Consider the following 25,074-nt stretch of genomic DNA (forward strand, 5'->3'; position numbering starts at 1 on the left):
AAGTATGAGTCTGGAACTTGTATTCATTTGTTCTTTTCATGTGAAAAACATTAACATAACTTGAGCAATTCCTGCTTTTTTAGCAAATACAAGACCTCTGGTGTTCTAGGAAGACTGTGTTAGCTATAAAAGGTAATTACAACTTCCCCAGAACAAACTCCTGTCACACTGTAGCAAGTAATGCAAGGAGTACATCCAAAGAAATTGGTGGAGGTGAGATTAAGGAAAGACTATAAATTATTACAGTGACCATGTAATATATTCTCCCCTGTCAATTGAGATAATGCTGTTGCAGAGATATGAAAGTTGGAAAGCTGTTGTAGTAAGATAAATGTAGCTAAGACATATGTGTAGGAGAGAACTTTAGAAGAACTAATACAACCACAGCAGTGTTGTGAGGAGAGTTGTTTACATTTTCCCATGAAGGGCAAGAGTGAAAGAATGGCTGGGAATGTCAGAGGAGAAATTGTTTCAAATTAATGCCACTGTCACCCTAGTTGTGGGCTCCCTTGAACCAGTAATTGATTTGAATTATCTCATCAGGAAACACCTTTGGTAAGAAGTGGCACCCAAGCTGGAGTAGGTACTGCTTACTCTTGATGTTACTGAGAACGCTTAATACTGTAGTTCTGTGTGCTTGCCAAACTTCAGGAGTGAACATCAGAAATTCTCAGTCATTTTAGAAACCCTAGATTAAAGGATGTGAGTTTGTGGATTTTGTGTTACAAAACTGACAAACAATAAGAGATGTCTGATTAAGAAGAGACTTTCTTACAGGTCGTGACTGAAGGGTTACCCTGAATATTCTAGGGAGAGGAGTGTGACAATGAACTGGTAGAGTATGACAGTATCAGGAAATGTTTGACCCTCACAGTAAGGCACAAGCAATTTTTTAGCTAAAGCAACATTATAAGAACGCTGTAAATGCTCTTTTACTTTGTAATGAAGCTAAACACTAGGTCACACGTATCAAAGACAAATATTGGAAGCTAGAAAACTGAGTAGAAAGGACAATAAGTACAGTTATGCTTAATGATCCAAACTGAATCTTAATTACCACCTCATGCATAACTGTTACATATAACCAATGTTTGCAGGCTAGGAACAGTCACCAAAGGATTTATAGACATTAGATCCTCTATAAAAGACTTCAGTGCCAAAAAGTTCCAGATCCCTGAGCCAGATATATTTTTCTACAGTACATGAGACTGAAACCAGTGTCTCTTTGTGTCAGTGACTATCTGCCTCATGTCATTCAGAAGAGATCTGCTGAGGCTGTGTGTCTGTATTCAGCTGAGCTCTGTGGTTCTTGAGCTCTTCTGACAGTAGGTATCTTTGCCCTTTGAAGTACTGAGTTTGCTTAACCTTAGAAATGAGGCCCAGAGAGAAGAGGTGTCTTGTGAATCACAGTGTATGTGACAATTCCCTTTCCTCCTTCCAAGAGGAGCTGTTGGCTATTGGTGTGGATGCACTACTCTCTTTTCCTCTTGATGCTTTCAGCTATAGAAAATAGTCAAAATTACTCTGGGCTAAAGAGACCAGCAGAAAAGTAGCCTGAGTTTATTGCTTAGTGGGTAGGGCAGTTGCCTAGAAATAGATTTAAATCATCTCAGGCAGAGGAAGCAGCCTAAGTTAGCATGTATTCAGTAGGCAGTACTCACTTCTAAGTTTTGAAGGCAGCTGTATCTGCATGTCACCAGGAATCTGATACTCTGTGGACCTATTACTGTAACAAGTCTTGCAAGGGATTTAGATTTCCAGCTCCTGTTGTCTGGAAACCAGTCAATTGCTGTGTGAACTGAGTACCTGAATAATCATTCCATTAAACTGAAAACCAGAACTGCTGAAACACACAACTCTGGAGCGCTGGTACCTTGGGAACTTTAAAGCCAAAGTGGTCACTGTTGTCAAAACATATTCTGTGTCAGGCAGCACCAGGGTGGAAGTTTTCAGGATCTCTTTTTTTCACCTTCAAGTGGAATTCAGACCCACAAGATTTCATCTGCACTCTGATGGTATTGATGAAAGGTGCAAAATAAGATCCTTTAAGCCCTGCAATGTGTTGGCTTCATGATTGTTCTTAGTTCACAGGAAACTCAAGGGTGAACAACAATGTGGAGGAGAACAATGTGGTTCAGAACTGCGTGGACACACACGGCAGTACTGATAGTTGGGTAGAGTCAAAGGCTTTAGCCTACTTCCTGGTCAGTTTTGCAAAGTAGGTTGGATAAATGGGGATTGTAGTATTTTTTTAATGATATTTGTGTATAATTATAACTAGAAAAAAAGTCAATGCAATTTGCTTAACTTGAAAGGCCAAATCCCAAAGTGCGCACGTAACAGACCCTTTTCAATCTCCAGTGGTTCACAATACAAATGCCCATTTAAGTTTTAGTCATGCTGCTGTGTTAATTCAATGACAATCATTTTTGGGGGTCCAAAGCTGACCAGGAAATCTGCATTAACACTCTAGGCTATTTCTTCTTTTTCTGCTTCTTGCATCTCTTCATTTTCAGGTGTTCCAGAGGCTGCTGTTTCATCAGCATGAGGGTATTCGTTTGTTGCATTGCTTGGTGGGACTGCAGCGGCGGGAATGCTTTCTTCATTAGGTACCTGAACATACTCTGCATTGGATTGTTTCTGAGCCATTTCTCTGCAGGAAGACAGGATGAGGATTGTGATTTCGTGTGATGAAATCCCATCTACACCAGAGTCTTTCAAAAGAATGAGTCTTTGTAGTTGCGTTGCCTGGACAGTAACCCCCTTATTATTACAACTCTGTTCCAAAAGCACCTGAAAAGGTTACAGCATCACTGCTGCTAAGACAGAAAGAGTGACAGTTGGGTATTAAGACTGATCCACATCACTGTTTTAAGTGATCTTGTTAGAATAAAAGAGATTTTAGGATGTTTAAGTGTTGGGCCAGGAAAGCAGAATAGGAAGCTGGGTGGTGGCAAACAGCGATGGAGTAGCAAAACATGCTGCTTGGTGTGAGCTTTCTGGGAAATTCCATGCAGATCTAGAGTTCTATTCAAGTGCATTAGAAAGAGAGAGGCTGAAATCATTTTTAGTAAGGGGTATGAATTCCATTTATCTTCTCAATAATAAACCATCCCTCAATATTTAATCCTGTTCAGAGGTAAGAAATACCAGATGCTAGTGGATTAATGTAGTTAGATTTACTAGGATCCAAGCACAATGACAGATGTTAGTGGTACATCAGTTCAAAGCAGATACCAGGTGCACGAGCGACCAGCCACTGGTGTGGATTAGCAGAGTTCTGTATCAGGAAGCCTTAGATCCATGCTACAGCAAGTGTCCAGGTGACATAATATTATCTTTTTCTGGCCTCAGCTGCATGTATTCATTTAACATTTATCATCATGGGACTAAATACAGCCTGTGTACTGTATGAGATTATCCCAGTTCTGAGGATCTTGCGATTTAAGGGGAAAACGAGCAACCAAAGCACAGAGGGAAAAGGCATTTCCAGAGCAAGATTGAAATGGTCATTCTGGGCTCCATTCTGTTGCCTAATCTCTGTGTCTCCTGCCATTTGAGATGCCTTAGAGGTCCTCTGTCATTTCAAGCAGTGCTTGAACTGAGCCTTCTGTATGTTACTGGGTTTAAACACAGTCCTGGTAACTTTACTGAGGCAAGCCTTAGCTGCTATTCCTTTTTTCACTACCTCCACCTTCCATTACAGTCACCATTCACTTTTAAACATTAAAACCTGTTTTACCAACTTACCACTTTAAGTTTGTGTTGTCTAAAAAAGCATTTACTTCACTATTTTAGATCCTGCTAAGTGGTAGCTGCCTGTAAACATAGGGAAGAGGGGAATGCCAACTTCTGTTGAGCAGCAGCTTGAAAGCCACACAAAAGCAAATATTCCACTCTGGAGGTCTTCTCACAACCTGTATTATTTACCCTTCAAAAATGTTTAATTACATTTTACTTTAGTTCTGGATTATCAGCAGTGCTTTACAGAAGTAATTGTCTTAAACTGAAGCAAACACAAACTCTTACTGCATCTCGTTACTCGATGACTTCTTCTTCTTCTTTGCCTTCTTGGTTAAGACCCAGACGATAATGCAAATGATAGCAGCAGCCAGAATTGCTCCAATTAATGCCCCAGCAACAATACCACTTTCTGAATCTGGAAAGGTTAAAAGACAGGAAACATTACTTGGCTTTTTTAAAAGGTGTTATTATAGCAAAAGCCCCTGGAAATGTAGTGGAGGAGCCTTTAGCAGGAAAAGGCATGGGATTCAAAGAGCTAAGATACTGACTGACAGCTGTATTTCCAGGAAGGAGGTCAAAGATTGTCTCGGAAAGAGAACTGTGCTTGTAGACAGTAAGACTGATCTGTATCACTGGTTTGATAAATGTTACATTAAAATGGATTTTAGTATGTTTAAATGCTGGGCCCAGAAAGCAGAGCAGGAAATTAGGTGCTGGCAAGCAGTGTCTGAGGAGGGGTAGCAAGATACACTCCTTGGTGTGAGCTGAGACCTCTGCTGCCTCCTTTCTTTTTGGTTAGCTCACTGCCCAAACAAACCCTGTGTTTGTGCCTGGCTGAGGGACACTTCAGGCTGTTAACACTGGCAATAGTTGAAAGCCTGTGCTCTTCAGTCCTTGCAAACAAATTCTGACAATCATGTTGCCTTTATCTCTGTCTTTCACCTGAGGTGTAATATGTATGCTCAGATCATTTGTGAGCCCCCAAACCTTCTATTTCCACTGCTTCTAGCTGTGACCTGCAGTTCTCATTTTATAGACCATGTGACAGAGTGACAGTTTCAGGCACATCTCTTCTGGCTGGTTGTACAATATATACTTGCTCTTGTTAAATGTTACTGACTACATGAAAAATCTGGATGCAGATGTGGTTGATCACTCCTTGAGGGCAGTCAGGATAAGGGGTTTTTCCATGACTGCAGTATTTGTAGCTACTGAACATATCTGTGGTGCCCCAGTCTTTGCACTACCACATTTCAATGGTGGCTGTAAATTCTGGCTGAGGACACCTCAGTGGGACTCTTGTCTGTAAGAAATTGCTCTAAGCTCTATGTCTGTCAGTTCTCAGGAAAGGCTCTGTAGTTAGAGCCAGGTGCAGCTCCTGCTCTCAGTGGGAAATGAAGCTGGAGGCGTTATATCGGCCGTCTAGGTCAGTGCAAATTCTGGGCATGCCTGGATGAAAACTCCAGAGCTCTCCAAAGCCCATTCTGTACTTGAGAAAAACAAAACCAAACAATTCTTTAAAGCTGTGACAGCATTTTCCTGCAGACTGTGCATGACATCCATCAGATGTGTGGCTGCTGCCATTACTTACGCTTTGCAGTCAGGTCGAGCTCGCAGGTGCTGTTGCCCAGGCTGTTGCTGGCCACACACTGGTAATAGCCAGTCTCAAAGGTGGTGAGATTGCCAATGTAAAGAATGCCAGTGTCTGGGTCTGCAACAGACAGAGAGCAGGTGTAGCTTACCCTTTGTATACTGTAGAGGCAAACAATTTTCTGCTGTTGCTAATACTGAGAGCTATTATGAGATTATAAACAGGATTCTCTGATTATTCATTTGGGGGGTTTTATACTCTTTAAGTAAAAACATTTACCTTCCTGGCAAATGACTGTGGTGGATTCTGCAGGAGTGGATGAGAATGTGAGAAGTAGGCCCCTACTCTGCACCTCAGTCTGTCTGGTGCTTTACCCCCATTGATACTGATGCCAGTGTAACTTCACAAATGAAAATGTAACGGGTACTGAAGAACTTTGGGACGGGGGCACCTGAATGACACACTGACTTGTTGTGAGTTCAGGCTGACTCAGCGTTTTGAGGGAAATGTAAAAGCATAAACATTCCTCTCATTTTAACCATTTAAAGTAATGGCACAGCCAAGACTTGACCATGTCACACAGTTTTCATTGGAAAAAATAGGAAACCATCCTGTGTTTGGGACGGCTGCCAGTGGATTTGGTAAGTAAAAACACAATGTGGAGACATTGACCATCAGAAGAGGAGAAGTTTTAACTTCCCTGTGTGGCACAGAGTGTTTGGAATGGTTGGGCTGTGGAATCCCAGATCTTGCACACTGTGTGGTAGTCCTGGAGTTACGTACTAAGTTGTTCTGTCACGGGCTTGAGAGTATTCTCATCTACTTTGTACCAGTGGTAGGTAGGGTGAGGCAGTCCTTCTTCACATCTGCATAAGAGGTAGATCAGGTGGCCTTTTTCAGGTGTTCCTTCTATTTTGCAGAAAGGTTTTGATGGTTTGACTGTAAAATAAAAATGAGGAGAGGAGACACATCATGAGTACATACCTGGGGCTGCAAGCATCCACCTCCAGTTCTGGTGCTGTGCTGCTAGAAGTAAAGAATCGAACCCCATCTGTCTCATTCATTTCTTGTGTGTGGATGTGACCAAAGGCTCTCCCTTGATGATTTGAGTAACGTTAAACACATGTATGTGGCCCAGGATACATTTTCATTACCTTTTCTTCCATTACTTTGATTATAGTGGGCCAATCTCTGTTTGTCACACACCGTTCTGCCACGCAGCAGGATAGTTTTCTTTAGGGACAGAGCTTTTCTGCACAGGGAGGATCAAGGTCTGATTCTTCAATGTATTGCAGTCATGGAGGAAATAAATTAACCATAGTTCTGTTAAAAAAATACGTCTGTTTTGACAGCATTTCCTCACTTGGCAGACAGGGGAAGATTCTGTCTTCTCTTACACCTATTATTTTTCATTACCTATAGATAAGCTGTTGTGTTTTTGTGGAGCACTGTCCCTGGAACCAGACCAGCAATTAACACAGCCCAACTTGATGGGCCTAAATAAACGACCTTTCTTGGTTTTCATGTGAAAAGTACAATCTGTTACTCACCTGCTCCAAGATTTACAGTTTGTTTGGGGAATTTTAGATGAGAATTAACAGTAGTACTTTGATATCTTACCCCTGGTAGATAGGCAAATGATGTTGGAATGAGTGTGGTTTGTCACTCATCCTTTCTGTCCTGCCTGTTTGTGGCTCAACTCTTGCTTTCCTCCCTCCAGATCAGACTTTGCACTACTTCCATCCACCACATGCGAAGTTTCTAGTGTTCCTGGGAAAGGGGCTGAGCCAGAACCCTTGGGCTGTACTGCTGCCTCTCCCTAAATTTATGCAACTCACCATGATCAGCATTAGGTAAAAGTAGTAAAGATTTGATCCTTGCTGGGGCTGGCTCATCCTAAAAAATAAGCAATAAATTCAGAGAGAAGTGTGGCTTCCTGCTAAAAGGGCTTTTTGTTTTAATCAAGGCTGTTCCACTTTGCTTTCCAGCTTGAAAACATGTCTTGAAGTTGGGTCATTCCAGCTGCTCACTCGCCTGCTTACATTAGGCCACGTTTCGAGAGCACAAAGTGAACCTGAAGGGTGCTCATGGGGAAATGAGCTTTGACTAGGTGAAGGAAGGGTAGGTGCGGGGTGGTCTCAGACCTGCTTTGGCTGGAAGCTAGAGGGCACCCGAGGCTCTGCCTGCTCCCGAGCTCTCGGCAAGAACATCCCGCAGTGCACCAGTGAAGCCCTCTCTCTGCATCTTGGGCTTTGTTTCTCACACTTGTGTCGTTCCCTCTGGTCCTACGTGTTTTGAGCCGTGAGTCTGGTGTTTCTTAAGGGAAGAAAACTACAGTGCAGCAAGGGAGAGGGAAGGTGCTTACCCAGCACATTGACAATCACAGATTTCTGACTCTGTCCAGCATCACCCTGGGGGCTGAAAACTTCACAGGTGTAGGAACCGGTGTCGGAGGGCTGCATGTTGGAGATTGTTATTGATGCATTCCCTAGACCTGTTGCAGCTGTGATCCTGTCCTTAAACTCTCCATACGAGTAAGACTGGCCTCCTGAGTAGTAATAGATCTGTGATAAAGAATCAATTGTTAGTTGAGTAACAAGAGACCTTATACTGCTATGCTTGGTGCTGATAATTGGAATAGAGTTGCTTTCTGATTAAACCAAGCTGTGTCACCCCTTTCTTGCCCCCACTCCCAAAAAAGCAAAGATGAAAACGTGGTACATTTGAGTATACGTTTCTAGTGGTTCTTAAAAGACAAGCTTTTCAGAAATGGGATTTTTAAATTAGGTGAATGGACAGTAGCTAGTTCTTTGTAGATACTGGAGTCACAGACTGATGCATTTATAAAAACAAAGGTGAGACCATTGACCATCATATGACAATGCTGTGAAAAAATGCTAAGTTGTGCACAATAAATAGTGGTACTAATTGAAGCACTGATAATTTGTGATATAATTAAGTGGCTCAGTAGCAGATTGTCATAAGAATGGACTTTGCATTGCAAAAAATGGATGGCTGCAGAGCTTTCCAAATACAGAAGCTAGCAAACAGGGAACTGAAATGAATCCACAAGACATAGGTCTAAGCAAACAACATGCCTGATCTGTTGGCAGTAAGTTTGGAAGCAATAAAAATGCAGTACAAGAACACCAGCAGAATCATCACACATGCAGTTAGAGCAACTGTGCTGTTCTTGTGTCATCAGGGTCAGAGACAAGTGTCATGGACTATCTTAGGTTTTTGAGTTTATACCATAGGTGGAAGTCAATAATACCTACGGCCTCAGTGCTTGGAGGGACACCTATTTGGGATCAAGAAGTTCCCCTTTTAGTAAACAGTTTTGCAGAATTATAGCCATGGTAAGGATAAATGTCTCTAAGGAATGCAACATTGCCTCCCAAATGAAAATTTGCTACTTAACGTTGACTGATTTCACTAAGTTTTCGGTAGCACTAATTGTACTCAGCAGCAGTGGGGGAGTAGAACTGGCCTCATAAGTTTATAAGCCCAAAGCTTAAGTCTATTGACTGAAAGGAGAGGTAGAACCATGTTGAATGTGAAGCCTGGTTGGTAGTATGAGACTTTGGCTCTTGAGCCTGTTTAGGAGCTGCAGTATCTCATCTGCTCCGAGGTAAATATAATAGTTCTGAAGGAGTGTGGATGCTCTGTCCAGTCGAGCTCTGCTGTGCAACCAAGATCTGAAAGAACAAAGACCTCAAAGAAGAAAGCTATGGAGCATTAATTATTTTTCTCAGATGTTAATGATAGTGTTGTGTAAAAGTGATAGATTTTGGGATAGGTAGTATGTTGCCCAATGTCTACATGCACAAACTCCTTTGTCTTGGCAAAGTGAGCAGTACTCTGTCATGTTTTTAAACTGGTGAGAGGTAACCATATGGAATTACAGGTTGGGACCCAAATATATTGATTTAATATCATTCCTACTGACAGTGTTCCAGAATTAGCAACATATCTGTTTATTGAGGCTGGACTAGCAGCTTGGTTTTTAATGGGAGGAGCTCGAAAATGCTTGTAGGAAAAAGGTTTACAGACTCCTATGAAATGCCATTCACACTTGACTAGTATCAAAATTTCCTCTTGGTCAAGGTTCTGTGCCAGCAGGGACTCTGCAGATCCCCAGGCAAGGAGTGTGATTTGTTTTTTGCAGATCAACTGACCACATTTTGAATTAAGAATATTTATTCTTAGTTCTGTTTATCCACACTGATACCGTGTTGACTGAAGTCTTTAAGCAACGTTATCTGAGAGCCTTTATTAGCTTAAGGCAAGCTACACCCCAAAACTGCCAGAGCACAGCTGGTTTATGCAACGATAAGGCTTTGAAATGAAGGTCAGACCCAGACTGCACAGCACCAGCAGCTCTGGTACTGCAGCTTGGCCCCATTTCAAGTGCAGTTTTGCCTACTTTCCAGCCAGACTTTATCTTTCCCTGCAAACACCAGGTACCATTGATGCAGGGCTCCGAGTACCATCGTGTTGCAGTGGGGAGGCCTGGGGCCCAGCATTACAGGGCCAAAGCAGGTTAGGAAGCCTGTTGAACAGCTGGATAGACTCTCCACTTCCCACTGTTTGCACACAATACCATCAGTTTAAAAGATTATTTTGGGCTTTAAAAATGTCTAGAAACAGACCTCTATTGCAAAGCTGGAGACTGGATGCACACCCTCGAGTTCCCCGAGGAAGGAGAGGGTTCAAAGTAGGGAGTTTGGTTTAAGTAAATCCCTCATCAAAAACTAGATCTACTGTAATTACAAAGCCACCCTGGCCACAACTTGTCTCATTCTGCATTTTTTTTGAGTATGAGAAAGGACAGTGTTATGCACTGCTTACAAGAACTGTGACTTCTGACTTCAGGCTCCTCTTACACTGAGGTTCCTATATAGATCTAGGTGGTGATGGGCGGGATTTGCATCTCCTCTCTATCAGTTTTATCTATTTGAGTGGTGCAGGGAAAAAGCTTCCAGCAGCTCTTCTCACTAACATGTAATAATGCTGTACAATGACTTAAATGAAGCAATGCATGACTTGCAGCAGCATAAGAAAAGAAGCAGGCCTATTATATCCTGCTTAAAAGGCCTCAGCACTGGAAATAAAAGGGGGTAAATTCTACTCATGTGTTCTGTGCATGGACTGAAATAGAATCTTTCTCAGTTGTTCTTTTCCAGTTGTGAACATAAAGGCAGTGAAGGAAATGCATTCAGTTCCTCTGCAGGCTCCTACCTGTTCTCCTGCCTGATGCTTATCTCACTAGCTCTGGATTTTATTGCCTGAAGGAAGGTGGTAAACACTAAAAAAGATTGAGTAATATTGTGATTAATTACTGAGTGTATATCTCCTCCCAGAGGTGTGATTGGATTGTGTACACAGGAAATTTCATTTGAGGAACAGTTCAGCTAATTGGCTGTGAATTCAGAGCCCATTTTAAACAATACACTCAACATGGGTATTTGAAACCCTTCTTCAAAGTGTCCTTGAAAAGCTGATGCTTGTGCCTTCAAAAAGCTGAAATTGAAGTCTTTGCAAACATGTTTCTGTTCCATTTCTAAAGTAAAATACTTGTCTTCTGTTGAAGATATAGAAGGGTTTTTATTTTGGGGCAACTGAGAGCTCATGTTCCCTCCCACAGACACACATCTCATTGACATTTCTTTCCATTTTACCCAAAATGGCCCTAAAATATCTGTGTGGGAAAACTGTAAATTTAGTCAATGGTAGACTTTTCCTGGAAGCCTTTTTAAGTTGATGTGATAAATATGTTTAAAGCACAACATCTTGAATATAAAAACATAACAAAAGAAATCTGCCACGTTGCTCTTGAGAAAGAGGATTTTTCAATCTCCTTAAGCAAATCATGGGCAGCTCTAATGAAGCTGGTGATTTACCAGAGTAAAAGCTATATTGAGGATATAGCAATGGTTGCTGCTTCTCCTTACCAGCTAGTTGGCTCATGCAAATCTTTATATAATGATGCCTTTTCACATTTCATGGGAGCAGCTGCCTGGGATGACTAATCAACCAACTGAAAAAAAAGAGTGGAGATTATCACTCCTACAAATGTTGTCCCTATTAACTCCAGGATCTGAAACACCAGGTTCTGCAAAACAGCGAAGCTGCCCAGAAAACCTCTCTTTGGCATTAGAAAAGGATTGTGGTTCAGTTGGTTATTTAACCTGTGGGTCAGGCTGTGGCTAAAGCTGCTAATGCCAGCAGCCATCCCCAGCTTTCTGAGGCATTGGTAGAGTTACACTGCATTTCCACAGTCACAGTTCCTGCTGCAACTAAGGATTTGGGCTAGTATATTCCTCTCATATTCCTCTCACCCTACATCTCCTTGTGTCATTGCATCACATTGCAGCACATACATGCCTACTACATCTGGATATCAAAATTGTAAGCTGAGATGTCTTTGAAAGATGTGTTACAAAATGTCCCACATTTCCTTTCCAGTGCCCATCTTCCCTCTCCCAGCCCCTTCTCACTTTCCCTCCAGCCCCAGCAAATGCAAACCCATAGCATCTTGTTCAGTGACATTTCTCTGGGCTGATGCATTCAGCATCCGATTCACAGTCTTTGCCTTTGGAGCCTTCAGAGGGCCCCATCAGTGGATTGTTTTGTAATTTTCTGTTTGACATTTGTACAAGCTACTAGAAAAAAGAGCTGTTAAAGTCTCTTTCTCACCAGTAAACGTGAGGGAGGACATTAACAACTTTGCTGGTTTGAGATCATGAACTCCTTTAGAATTCTGAGTACAGGCAAAATTCATAGAATAACAACAAGGAGGAAAAAAGTTCATCACTCCCTTAGGCATCTTACCATCTAATTAGAGAACACATGCCTCACACTCAAAGTGTTAATTAAAGCCCAAGGCTCCCGTTCTGAGCTGGACTAGATAAGAAAGCAAATGCTCACACATGCATCCATTTCTTTGGCATGTGCCATGTGACTGAGTCTGGCCTCAAATGCCTTTCTTCATCCACAGCTTCTTTTCACACGTTTTCCTCAAAACTCTGATGTGCCAGACTGTGGCAGGGATGTGATGTCCTGCATGGCTGGGATGTTTGTGTGGGTAACTGGGGATGGCAATAAGGACTAGAAGCAGCTTGTCACAATGCACATTGGAAGAAGAAGAAAGGGATGGAGTCAGAAGCCTTTAGAGGATTAATCATTCAGCAGCTTTAACTGGTACAAAATGCTTTCTGAGGAGCAGCTCTTTCATGTCCTCGCAGTATCATTCTTGTGGCTGAACTATTAGTGAATCATTTCTATAGTGCATCAAGCACAATCATGTTTTCCCAGTGCATTTGGTGTAACTGTCCTTCAGCAGTTATTATTATTATCAGACCCCAGTGTACATTGGGTTGTAGCCTGTACTTCATGGTGAGACAGGAATCTCACTACAAAGAGACTTTGGAATGGATTATGGCTGGGACGTTGAGCTGACAGCTGAGAGGCAGCCAGTTCAGCAGGTAGCTTAGTGTCACTCTGCATCCATCTCATCTCAAAATGTTGTTTTGTCCTAGAAAGAAGATTCAGAATTCTTCTTTTTTTTTTCTATGTGAATGATGCAGCCCCAGCTTTGGGCCATCCACACTCGCTCTCATTCAGCCCAGCTCCTGGTGTGTGGACATGCCCTCCAGAAACCCTTTGGGTAGAATATTCCTGAAGATGCTAGTTCAGCCACCCAGAATAGCTGTGGGGAAAAAAACCACAACAGCTACATCCAAAATAAATATAGAGGAAAATGCTATTAAAAAAAGAGGAGTCAAAAATGCTGAATGATGCATCTGATTCAGCTTGTCTCAGTCAAGGGCTGGTTTTAAGATTTCAGTCTAGAACATGATTACAAGTCTCACAACAGCATAAACACAGTAGAAGCTATTTAGCTCTTTTTTCTCTTAATATTGTGGGGGTTTTTTTCTTACCTTGTGTCTCCAGCTACATCTTCCCCGTGCATCTGTCACATACACCATCTTTTGACAATGACTGACTGACTTTTCATCCATACTCAGAATACCGTGACACGGGGAGTGCTGTATTTGAGTAAAAATGTGCTGATCTGAGAGTTAAATGAGACTTTAAATGTTCCCCCAAAATCCAAGAACCTGTTCTCTTCACAGGTCCCCATCAGTACCACCTGCTGTTCACAAGAGCTGGGTGCCTCGTGTTCAGCACCTTTTGCAGACGATATCTCAAGTTTTTGTCAACAGTGAGATGCAATCAATCTTATTTCTAAGTTTTACCCAAAATAGGCAAACTAAGATAGAAGTCCAATGTTTGCTCCAAACACACCAGTTGCAAACTGACCATTTTCTATTTGTCTCCACTTTCCTTTGTGTTCTCACTATTGTCTGCTTCAGTGTATGGGTTTCATTTCTCTCTGCAGACTGTCACCCCAGTGCCAGAGGTAACCACAGGCAGTCCACAGCAATCCCAGTGACATGCAAGGAGGCACTCTGACTGCAATGACATGACCGCAATGTATCCAGGCCTCTGCACTGGAGGTGTTGCCTCTGCTTTCCATGAAGCTATTCCTTTTAAGTGTCTGCTCAATCATCTAAGTGCTAGATAAAACTTGATTTAAAAAAACACCTCTAGGCAAAAAGAAATACTTCTGTACCAGAGAGGCCCTTTCCAGGATGTTTTCCTGTGCTGCTTCAGGAGGCTCATCCCTGCTCACAGGCTGGAAGGAACTGTTCTGCTCCCTTGCAGCACTGACAGCCTGTGCACTACATGATCTTGGCTCTCTGTGGCTGAAAGCACGTGATGGTGTCTCAGGAACTACTCATACTACACAGGGAGGGATTTGTTCTTTCATTACTTTTTATGGGAACCCCACACTTACAGGGCTGTCTGGTCCTGGCTGTCCCATGGTAGCCCAATGCTCTGTGCCTTGTGTTGTGGGGGAAGCAGATTTGTGCTGGCCTTGGGGCCACTGCTAATCTGAATTTGGGGTTACAGGGTGAAAGGAGCAGACACAGTTGTGCTCGGATTACTCTTCTTGCATCTCTTTCCTTCCTTGGGCTCTACCACTCTGTTGCCTGTTCCTGAACTACAAGACACAAGCCTGGTCACTCTCGTGAAGGTTTTGCTCATAAGGGACCAGTGCTGTCTTCCTCTTCTATATGTTTGTATGTGTTTGTATGTTCCTTGTCCCTGTCCACTCAGTGATTCTTTCTCAGTAGTACATATAGGAGAAAAAACCAGTGCTCTGGCAGGCCAATATATAAAATAAATGGAAGCTATTCTTGCTGTTACATGCTGCTAACACTCTTTGCCTCTCAGTTGCCCATCAGTACTTTTACCAAAGCAGTGTCAAAGGCATTGTTTGCTAATATTTCAAGCCTATCAGTGGTTCAGTGTAACAGTCATTCTTGATCTTTACTCACTTAGTGAATTTAAAATTTCAGTTAAGAATTCTGCCCTGGGTGTATGTTGAGTAGCCACACAGCATCTCTGATAATTTCACTCACTCCAACTGTGGGTGGCCTGGACTGGAGGCTCAAGGTGTGGCCTTGGTTAGATTCAGGAGTCATTTTTAGCTTTGCAAGGCTGTAGCCTCGCCTGTGCAGAGTCAACAGCAGACTTCAATCTTACATTTACTTAGGTGCTTTACACCAAGGTCAGCCAAGTGACTCAGAGTATGAAATGAAGCACAGATGTAGATTTAGCAGGAGCTGAGACTTTTACCTTATGAATCAGGCCAGGCTGTGATGCACCCTGTTACCCTGGGTGAGCTGAGTAAGTAGTGTTTGCCTCAGTTTGTCTATATGTAAAAGAGTTCAGTATTGGAAAGTTCTCAAGCTCCTTGGTTGAGAGTTATTTAAAAACCCACCTGGACCTTTCCTGTGTGACCTGGTCAAGAGGAACCTGCTTTAGCAAAGGGATTGGACTAGATGATCTCTAGAGGTCCCATCCAACCCCTACCACTCTATGATTCTATGACAAAGTAAATTCATCATTGAAAACATGTGTTGCTAAGGGGTAAATGGCAAGAGGAAAAGGCCAAAAATATGCATGGCATCCTATTTTCCATGAGGTGCCCTTAACATTATTTAGTCTGAATCAGGTAAATGACTTCCACTGGAGAAGCTTCTCAGGAGAAGAGCAGAGTTAGGCTCCAATTAGGAAAAAGGTCTATATTTGCACACTATAGATAGCTGCACTATCTACAAAACAGCACTGCAAACACCTGCCATTCAGCTGTTTGCTGCCCCTTTTTCATCACACTGCCTGTGAAGAGCCTGTTTGTGGTATTTTATCCTCTGGGGTGTAACTGCCTTGACTTTTAAGTGTTGAGCACCTGCGCCAGCCCCATGTAAGGTGGGCAATGCAGAGAAGGATGTGAGAGCACCAGAGCAAACTGCAAAAGCTTCACAAAGCCAGTGCTGGGAGGCAGATCTGCATCAGGTCTGTGGACTAATGAGCAGCACTGCCTCACCTTGAGGTGAGGTACAATCTGTTGCTGAATACTCTGGGGTGTTAAATTAGCAGTGGCACTAGTTCTGATCCTGATCTTACTGATTTCACTCCAGACAAGACTGTACCTGAGCCTGTGCATCTCAAAAACACTGAAATCTATAATGTCTCAGTAGAAAATACTGACACTCTTCTTAAGAAGGGTACCAATGTCCTCTGTGCTTATTATATGTAAGTCCTAAAATCTCAAGAGTTAAAGCTCACATTCATTAATGCTTCAAGCCAAAGGCATCTTAAAGGCATCAATTTGCCTTAATTCTAACATTCTACAGCTTGCTCTATTATTTGCTGCCACTGTAGAGAGAATCACAGAATCTTAAGGGTTGGAAGGGAAAGATCATCTAGTCCACCTAGAGTAGGTCACACAGGAACTCATCCAGGTGGGTGTTGAATGTCCCCAGAGAAGGAGACTCCACAGCCCATCTGGACAGCCCTCACCCAGCGCTCCCTCACCTCAACAGTGAAGAAGTTTTTCCTTATGGGTTTTTTTGGAACCTCATATGTTCTAGAAAGGACTATATTCCTTAGCATGTAAATAAACACAATTTATTAGAATCAAGATTTTTTTCCCCTGTAGTTGTTGTGGAGAACATCTTTCCTGCATAGTGTTATTATTGCCAGTATAGCAGCCCTGTGAATTACAGGCTCATCAAGGCAGTTAACATTTACCAAGATACCAGGAGTATTTGAAATTGTATCAGGTGGAGTAAGAAAATGTGTTTTCTGCCTTTAAAAAACAAAAAACAAACCCAGCTTGTAAGCCTGTTTAGAAGGAAGTGTTTGCTTGCTCGTTTGTTTGTTTGTTACTGACATTTTATATGAATCTAAATGTCTTATAGAATAGTAATACTTTTACCCCAGTTAAAACACAAGCTGCTGTTCTGGTTTTCAGTAAGGTCTGGTGCCAGCCTGTTGAGTTCAGTTGGTTTTATCATTTTACCAGTACATGAAATATATCTTTGACTGGACTTTTAGTATTATTCAGATTAAAGAATGAAAGCCAAAGCTGGCAGTCTCCTCCATTGCCATGCATATATTTCCTACTTGGAACAAAATGTGAAGCTTAATTTTAGCTACGTGCCAAGCAACCAGGACAAAGCCAGATTTGTAGAAGGAGAGATTATTTTTGTTTAAACTTGTAGGAGAAAGCCACACATGCTTTCAGGCACTCAGTCCTTCCTGAAACTCAGAAGTCACCAGCCTGAAATAGAAATAGCAACCGCACGTTGCTGGGGGTTCAGAGGGAGGCTGAAAATCCAATTTCACGATCAGCTGTGTTGTGTAATTTCTTAAACCCTATTTTCCACAGCAGTCACAGTCTTTTCTTTCCAGTGTTTGCTTTAACACGATTAACTTTGCTGTGGATAGCTCAAAATGGTAAAGAACTGCCATGTTGTGGTAAAAGCATACAGGGTCAGGTAATACAGGACTGAATGAGTTGCTGAAAGCATTTTACAAGGAGTCTTGCCCAGTCCTGCAGCTCTTCACACACATGCACCCTGTGGGAACGTCAGCGGGCTCCCAGGAGCCAAGGGCATCCTCAGGCCTCACCAAGCCTGTGAGCCGAGGAGATTTTACCTCAAGGAGAGCAGCATTAGTCACTAACCGGTGCCCTTTCCAGATTGAACCAACTTAGCTTAATGGAAATGCAAACCATCCATTACAAATACATGCATGTTGCTGTGTGAAAGAGAATTTACCATGAAATGAGTTTCAGACAGGGAGAAAATGAGACGCAGTTTTCCCCAGTCGTGTTTCTCACAGTCCTTCAGGTCACAGCTCTCCCACTGCCTGCAGCAGCAGTGAGTGCTGAAGGGACTGATCCAGAGGTTTCTCTGACATTTAGTAGCCTCACATCAGTTAGCTCTCATTGAGCATATTCTGAGCCACCCACAGTAATGTATAATTATAATCCTTGAGGGGTATTTTACAGTTTACAAATGGTCTTGTGCTCCTGAATCTCTTGAAACTGTCTGATTCCCCCTCTAAAATACTTGCAACTACAGTCTGCTCATTTCTCCTGGTTGTGAGCAGAAAATGCACTTTATTTGTTGCCCTGACATATGGAAAAGTTGACACAAGTAAAACCAAGAGCCTCTAACCAAATCTGGAGATCAGCTCAATCCTCTCTCGATGCTGTACAACATGTGATTCTAATTTATGATGTAACCTACTGGATCAAAATGGTATAATATTGCACTATATACAAATTACTTAAGAAACCTGCAACTACCACCCTTTCATCAATAATTCTTAATTTAATAAAGTAGTTTTGAGTAGAAAAAAGCAAATGATGAGTAACAGCTATTCATACAGTTAGTCAGGCAAGGTGTGCAGATGTCAGTCTGGCACCCAGCTAAGGTCAGAATTTGGGCTGGGCCCAGTGTTTGTAGTTAGCACTGGCAGCCTTTATCTGAGGCTGTGATATACTGCAGGAGGGTGAGCAATTCAGTCTTATGTTCACATTGCTGTTTCTTACATGCTGGCTATTGCCATTCGATGCCAAATGTGTTACATGCTGTGCATTCTGAAAGTTACAGTCTGATTCTGCTGTGGTTGATAAGCCAAACTGAGAGTATAACTATCAGCAGTTCCAAACCCCCTAACATCATAGTAACTGGTGAACGTGACAAGAATATCATCAGTATGGGCTGGGACACTCTTCCATGTCCAGTCTCTTTACATGAACTCTCAGGTATAACACCAGGCAGGAGGACTGAACTTTTAGAGAAAAAAGAAGTGTTAGCAACAGGATAAAAACAATGGGAAAGAAAAGAGAGTAATTGTCTAACAGGCACAAGGCTGACACTAGGGCCTGGAAAAAACCATCACAGGCATCTTCAAGGGTGCGGTAACACTTCTAATCAGCACAGAAGGTGTTGCTGATTGCTCAGCACCTGTCAGGACTGATGGGAAGTCATACCCTGCGTGTTATGCTGGGAGTGAGATTCGGGGACTCGTTTCCCCACCAAAAAAAGTAAGGTTAATGGACAGTTCTTGAGGACTGGGCAGTGTTATGAGTATGTATAGGAAGCTACACATCCCATCCCTGACTCCTTCCAGGCAGATCAGGCTGCTCTGCAAGTTCTTTACAGCCACAGAAGAGGCTCAGGCAGCGGTTACAGCACATAGCTGTCTGGTACTTGGTGTCCTTCACAGACCCCATGTTGCCCCCGTGCTGATGCTTCAACCTCCCCCCTGGTCTCCTTATACCCCTGGGGGAGATCCTGTTTGGCTCTGCTGCCTCTCAGGGTCTCAGGAAGGGCAGGGAGCATTTAACTTTTATCTGTCATTGTTCTGCAGCCACAAAGACACCCGTGGGATGCTGTGAAATACCAATGCAAGTTTGCTGTGGCAGGTTTCCTGCTGTGACAAATTTCTAGAGTCCTGCCAAAATAGTCTCTGCTCACTGGGCACAGAGAGCCTATTGTTGTGCACCACTCCTCTTACCCAGCCACCTAATAGCAGCTGAGGCAAGGAGCTCTCCTTTGACCCTTAAATGGGGGACACATTGTCATAGGCAAGGGCGTCTCACCCGGAAAGCAGCCTTCACAATGGCAGGAAATATCTGCCAGAGGGGAGAAAAGGGAGCTGGTCCAGGGGCTGCAGCGGTTGTGTGGTTTTTGGACACCTGGTCTTTGCTCTGCTTTGCACTTCCTTTGTGACTTGGAGCAAATCATTTAAGCACCTGAATCCGTTTTATACCTTCTCATAAACTTCTAAAGGAATTCAGGCACACCAGCAGGAACTAGGAGCCTAGATAATGTGTATCTGTGCCTAAGTTTCATTGCACCTCACTCCTTTGTCCTTAGAGTGGGAACAGCAACATTTTCTGCCTCCCTGGTCTGTAGTGAGGATAACACTATCAAACACAACAAGATTCTTTAAGGACTTAAGGGTATTTCAAACATCAGAAGTAAATCTCTTACGGTATGCAGTTGGCTCTCTTTGGCACTGTAAAAGCTCCACTGGATAAAGAAGTTGCCCAGGGATCCAGAGGTTGTGTATGTACAGAGGAGGGTCGCGTTTCCACCCACCGTGACATTCACTATCTTCTCAGGGACGGTCACCACAACACTGCTGACGTGGCCTGTGGGCAATAGGAGTGGTGAGGAGAGCAGAGATCAGCCAGGGCTGCCCCTGGGAGCTGTGCAGGACGGCTGTGCCCCCTGCGTCAGTGGAGAAACCCCTAGGACATGTCCAGTTCTTCCCAGTACAGTTTCCCTTGGGCTCTGTGTGGGAATTTCAATGATAACAAGCTGGGTGTGGGTAGAAGCTAACAAATGAATAAATCCTCCAGAATACCTGTGCCTTTATGACAAATGATAGTCTGAGAAAGCAAAGGTCCTAAAAGTGTCCTTGTCCACACTTGCAGAGACTTGTCTTCTCACTAAGAGCCTGTGGCTAAACCAAACCTTTCTCCTGCACTCACGGTGCTCGCCTGCACCTTGTGCTCTCAATCACAGCTGTCTCTGGCCTTCTTTGACACTCTTCTTGCCCTCTTTTTTTGCAGTAATTCCTTTAGATGTCTGCTCTCTTCTACCATGGATCACCATCTCCCACAGCATTGTCTGTTCTTACATGCTTAGTCCTGATTGGGACTCGGTGGAACTGTTGGTTTCCTCTAGCTGGAGCCCAGAAGCTTTTATCTGCTTTTCTTTTGCTAATTACTTTGCTTTTGGTTAGGTTTCTTAAGGATTACACACAGAAGCTGTTCTTTTTCAATGCTTTTATATTGGAAACCTCAAACTAAGCTTTTTGGAGCTGCTTTTCTGTGTGGCTTATGAAGAATTCTGTGATTACTTGGTCAACCCTTCCTGTTGTGCTCAAAGCAGAAAGGGAGCAAACGTAACTGATGAGCCCTTTGCCATAATGTTTCCATCAGTCTTGGCTACCAGCCATATGAATGAAGGGAATTGAGCACCATCATATCTGTTTCTGTCCTCCATATAAGTTGCTGGCAGTGGTGACACACAGCAACTAAGCTAGAGCTGCCAGAAAAAGGAGTCTGAATTTCAGGGCTTTGTCAGAGCAGAGTCCAGTTTCAAATCTAAAGACTCTGGAGGAGAATATGTTTCTCTGGAATGTGATAGAAAACTTAGTCTTTTGCAGTTTTCTATGCAAAAGAGGTGAGGTGAGAAATTCACCTTATAATAATGATGATTTTCATGTGGACTTATAGCACACATGAATGATAGGGGCAGAACATACAAAATACTCTCCTCAGTGGAGTATCTGCATCTTATGTTCATGTGCTGCTTTCGAGATTTTAAGCTGGACCTTCAGTTCCACCAAAAGTGTATTTTGCTCAAATTATCATCCCTATGAGAGAAAACATTGTTTAAAAAGGAAATGTAACCTTTTTAAAACATTATTAGCCATGTAAATAGTGCAAATTCATTAATTGCTGCAATTGCAAACCTATCTGAACCTGGAGTCTGAACTCTTTGGGGTCTATTTGCCTTGTTTCATGGCTTCAATAGTACAAGCTCACTGCAAGGAAGAGGAGAATAATCTGCTTTCTATGTTGGTGGTGGCTAGGATGAGAAGTAGCAGGTTCAATCTACAGCAAGATTTACATTGTATTTGCAGACAGTCTCATGGGAATGGCTGGGGACTGACCTAAATATGTCAAGCCTGCCTCAAGGAAAGAGGAGATCTCAGTGCTGGCTGCAAGTCTTGCTCACAGCAGCTTAATTCTTACCAAGATCTAATGTAAAAGCCATGTAACATTATTTTAGATGTCTCAGTCCACAGTTCTCAGCTTTAAGAACTGGCCAGAGGATGACAGCTTCTTGCCACCTTCCAGATTTACATGTATTTATTTTCTGCTCTTTGCAGGATTAAAACTGTGATCTTTCAACACAACATCACTCTACTGAAAACATCCATTTTCCAGTTGCCTGCTCCACGTATTTGCTCTCTCCTTGCCCAGTGTTGGAGTCAGGAGTGCCACAGGGCCTGGCAGCTCTGTGCTTTTCCAGAAGGAATTCATTTTAACAAAAACATCTCCACAAAGCATTTGAATTTTCACAAAGCTGTGCATCCTGAAAAAATACATTTAGTTGAAAGAGGCTTCAATTTAGCAAAAGTATAAAGCCAGAACTTATCAAACTCGCAGTGGCCAGAGGGGCTGTTGAATTAAAGCTGTCACTAATTGTAAGATGGAGCTTTTGACTGCAAATGGAGCAAACTGGACTCACAGAGCCTGTTCCTCACCACAGAAGTTAATGGGAGTTTTGCTGTGCAGTTGGCTCACTGTTTACAGTTTCAATCTCATAATCCCATTTCATACATACAGGCCTTTTGGTTTAAATGGAAAAAAGCACATGAGTAAGAAGTAACTCAGTGAAAAATAAGCTGATATGAACAAGTCCTTCACTTGTTAAAAATGATTGATCTGTGTCTTTTACTCATCAGTATTACACAACAAAGTCCTTGCAGTTAATTGGGAATCAGCCACATTCCCCAATGTCCCATGCAGTTTTTAATGCCCATTAAACAAACCCAAGTCTGCTGATCTTTTCCTGGCCACCGCAGAAACCCCCAGTCAGTGGTGCCCAGTGATATGGACACACTACTAGTCTTAAATCCACAACTTCGAAATTAGAGCACACTGGTTTGGGAAGTGTTGGTACTAACACTGAATTAGTTTTCATTTCCAAGGCAAAAAAAATCTGTGCACTTTATGTGTGTGTGTGAATGAGAGAGAACACTGAAATACCAAGAGCAGCTATTAAAAGTATTTCTCTTGCATCCCAAGCAGATAATTCCATCTTGAAAAGAAAATGTGGAAACTAACTTCTGTTTCCTTTAGTGGATACAGAGGCTGTTCATCTCCATGGAGCATTAAACTTAAAATGTCTGCTCCTGTACATATCAAAAAGGAAACTTAGCACAATGAAATGTCCTTGAAACATGGATAATATAATCTCTAATACACCATATAATTCCTAGATTCCAGAAGTATCACATCCTCACTTAACTTGAGAGAAATCCAAAACATATTTCCATGCTTAAAGTTAAGCATTCCCAAACATTTTTTGGTGGGGGTGGGACCAAAGCAGCATTTCCCAGGGCTGTTATCAAGGGGAGACAAAGCCAAATGTGAGAAAACCCGGCCTCAAAAGCCTTGAAAGACCCTAACACACTACATGAGACACGCTCCATGTGACACACTGAGAGCTCTTTGCCTTTTCCTGGCTTTAGAGCAAAGCATTAATTTACCAAAGCTAAAATTCAGGTTTTGAGCAAAAAAACCCACCAAAACCTCTTACCAAGCCGTGGTCAGCTTGCTGATTTCCAGAATGACAGCCTGAAAGAAATCTTGACTGTTCTCCTGGTTTGACAGGTTCACCTGCTCTCTCATTCCAACAGGTTCCTTTATTCCAGGGCTATTTCGATCGGTTTGTTATTCTTACCTGTAAGGATGGCTAGAACTGGAAATATCTTCAGCATCATTGCAAACATCTTCTTGACGTTGGGAGAGAGAAGAAACCAGATGCTGCTTCTGACTTGACTAAAACTCAACTAGGTTTTTTTTAAGTGGGTTTTGTTTCCTTATCAGCTGTGTTTCGACACGTCAATAAGCTTTTCATTCTCCTTTATCACATGTGTGCCTTTCTCTGACTCTGGTGTGACTGTTCAGTTGAAACCATTTCATGGGGTTTGAGCAACCAATGATTTTGTTAACAATAAAGCTTTGAATCAGAGAACCCCAGATTCTCCCACCTTTACCAGAGCCCAGCAGTATTTGCCTACATAGGCTACTTCCACTGAGTACAAGAAAAGCATTTGTGGAGCTGTTTAACAGTCAACCTGATGACCAGTGTTGGAGTCAGACCTAGTATGAATAAGGAATCTTTATTTCCTGTTAATTCTAACCTTTCATTTTTAAATTGGGCATGTGGAAAGAATAGGTTATTAGTACATTTTCATTTTAAAGCATATTTCTCACACAGTTTAATACAGAACTGATGGGACTGATGATTGCCTTGAAACGTTCATATTGAACTCATCCATAAAATAACACACCAAAACAAAGATAAACTAAAATTAGCTTCTAAACTGACAATAAAATCTGTTTCATCTAGTTTAAATCCATGAGGCTGGATACTACTAATAAAAAATGACAAGGTGAACATATTAATTTTTAGTTAAATGTTAATACCTGATTTATATCATGAAAAAAACCAGTAGCTGAAGGTTAGGACTTGAAGAATGAATCACAGTAACTTGTAGCAGATTACTTTGTCCTTATTAGATGCAAAAGGCTTTCCCTAAGGATCCAAAGCATAGAATCATAGAATTGTTTTGGTTGGAAAAGACCTTTAGTCCAACCACTCCCCTCACGCTGCCAAGTCCACCCCTAACCCATGGCCCTCAGCACCTCAGCTCCACAGCTTTGCAATATCTCCAGGACTGGGGACTCCTCCACCTCACTGGGCAGCCTGGGACAGGGACTGACAACCCTCTCGGGGAAAAACTTCTTCCAGGTCTCCAATTTGAACATTCCCCTGGTGCAACTTGCAGCTGTTTCCTCTTGTCCTGAAGCTCATTAGGAACTGAAGGTACTGAGCCTTTTGCAGGAGCCAGCTTTGCTCTCTTTATTGAGAGAGTTGCTGGTTGTGTTGGTTGCTATTGGGATCAGGGTTACAGACTTAGGTGAATGTTATTCTGCCAGATATTTCTGTGTATGGCAAATGCCTGAGTAATCTCTGGGCAGATGTCAGGGTTGATTATATTCTTATAGAAGCCATGTCCAAAAGATTTGTAAAAGATGTCTTTTCCCCAGTTCTGACTGCCTTCACTTTGGACAGCATTCCCACAGGGTGGGCAGCACTTGCCTTCAAGCGCTGGGGCGGACAAGACTTGGAACAGTTCAGTGTCTCATCCAAGGATGCAGAGTCCAAAAGGGAAGATGTACTTTGAAGGACTGAAATTCAAATTCACATTTCTGCCAAAAAGTGAAAAGCATTTAGATTCACCTTCACTACAGAAGTATGGAGGGAACCCATGTGCACGTGGGAAGTTGTCGCTGGCGTTCCCCAGGTCAGATGAAAATGGGAGCTGCTGCTGTTTTCCAGTCATTTAGTTCTGGATGAGCACAAACAATCTGAACGTGAGCACAATCTATAGACCCATCTCAGTGACTGTCTGTGGAAGCTCCATAATACCCAGGAGTCTGACTGAGCAGGTCACAGAGCACTGATCCTTTGCAAAAGACAGCAGTTTTCAGGAAG

The 25,074-nt window shown here is 42.6% G+C and overlaps 2 protein-coding genes across 4 annotated transcripts in view; one reads left to right on the plus strand and one right to left on the minus strand.

Moving 5' to 3' along the window:
* The window catches only part of LOC104563402 (synaptotagmin-like protein 4), a 75,524-nt gene that overhangs the window by 880 nt on the left and 49,570 nt on the right, over positions 1-25,074 (plus strand). The window contains exons 2-3 of one of the 3 annotated variants that reach the window (XM_062006272.1): positions 84-132; positions 2,517-2,609. The gene's annotated coding sequence lies outside the window, so the exon portion shown is untranslated. Of the gene's footprint in view, positions 1-83; positions 2,610-25,074 lie in introns of those variants that run through there. The other 2 variants (XM_062006271.1, XM_062006273.1) reach the window with 2 other exon arrangements.
* Positions 2,470-23,302, minus strand: VSIG1 (V-set and immunoglobulin domain containing 1). Its single transcript, XM_062006276.1, has 8 exons — positions 23,254-23,302; positions 19,762-19,922; positions 13,279-13,386; positions 7,701-7,899; positions 6,119-6,274; positions 5,336-5,455; positions 4,030-4,159; positions 2,470-2,653 (listed from the first exon to the last, which is right to left on the minus strand). The coding sequence occupies exons 1-8, from the start codon at positions 23,300-23,302 to the stop codon at positions 2,470-2,472; spliced, it is 1,107 nt and encodes a 368-aa protein (XP_061862260.1).

This window comes from Colius striatus, chromosome 13, assembly GCF_028858725.1.
Source record: "Colius striatus isolate bColStr4 chromosome 13, bColStr4.1.hap1, whole genome shotgun sequence".
NCBI classification, from domain to species: Eukaryota; Metazoa; Chordata; class Aves; order Coliiformes; family Coliidae; genus Colius; species Colius striatus.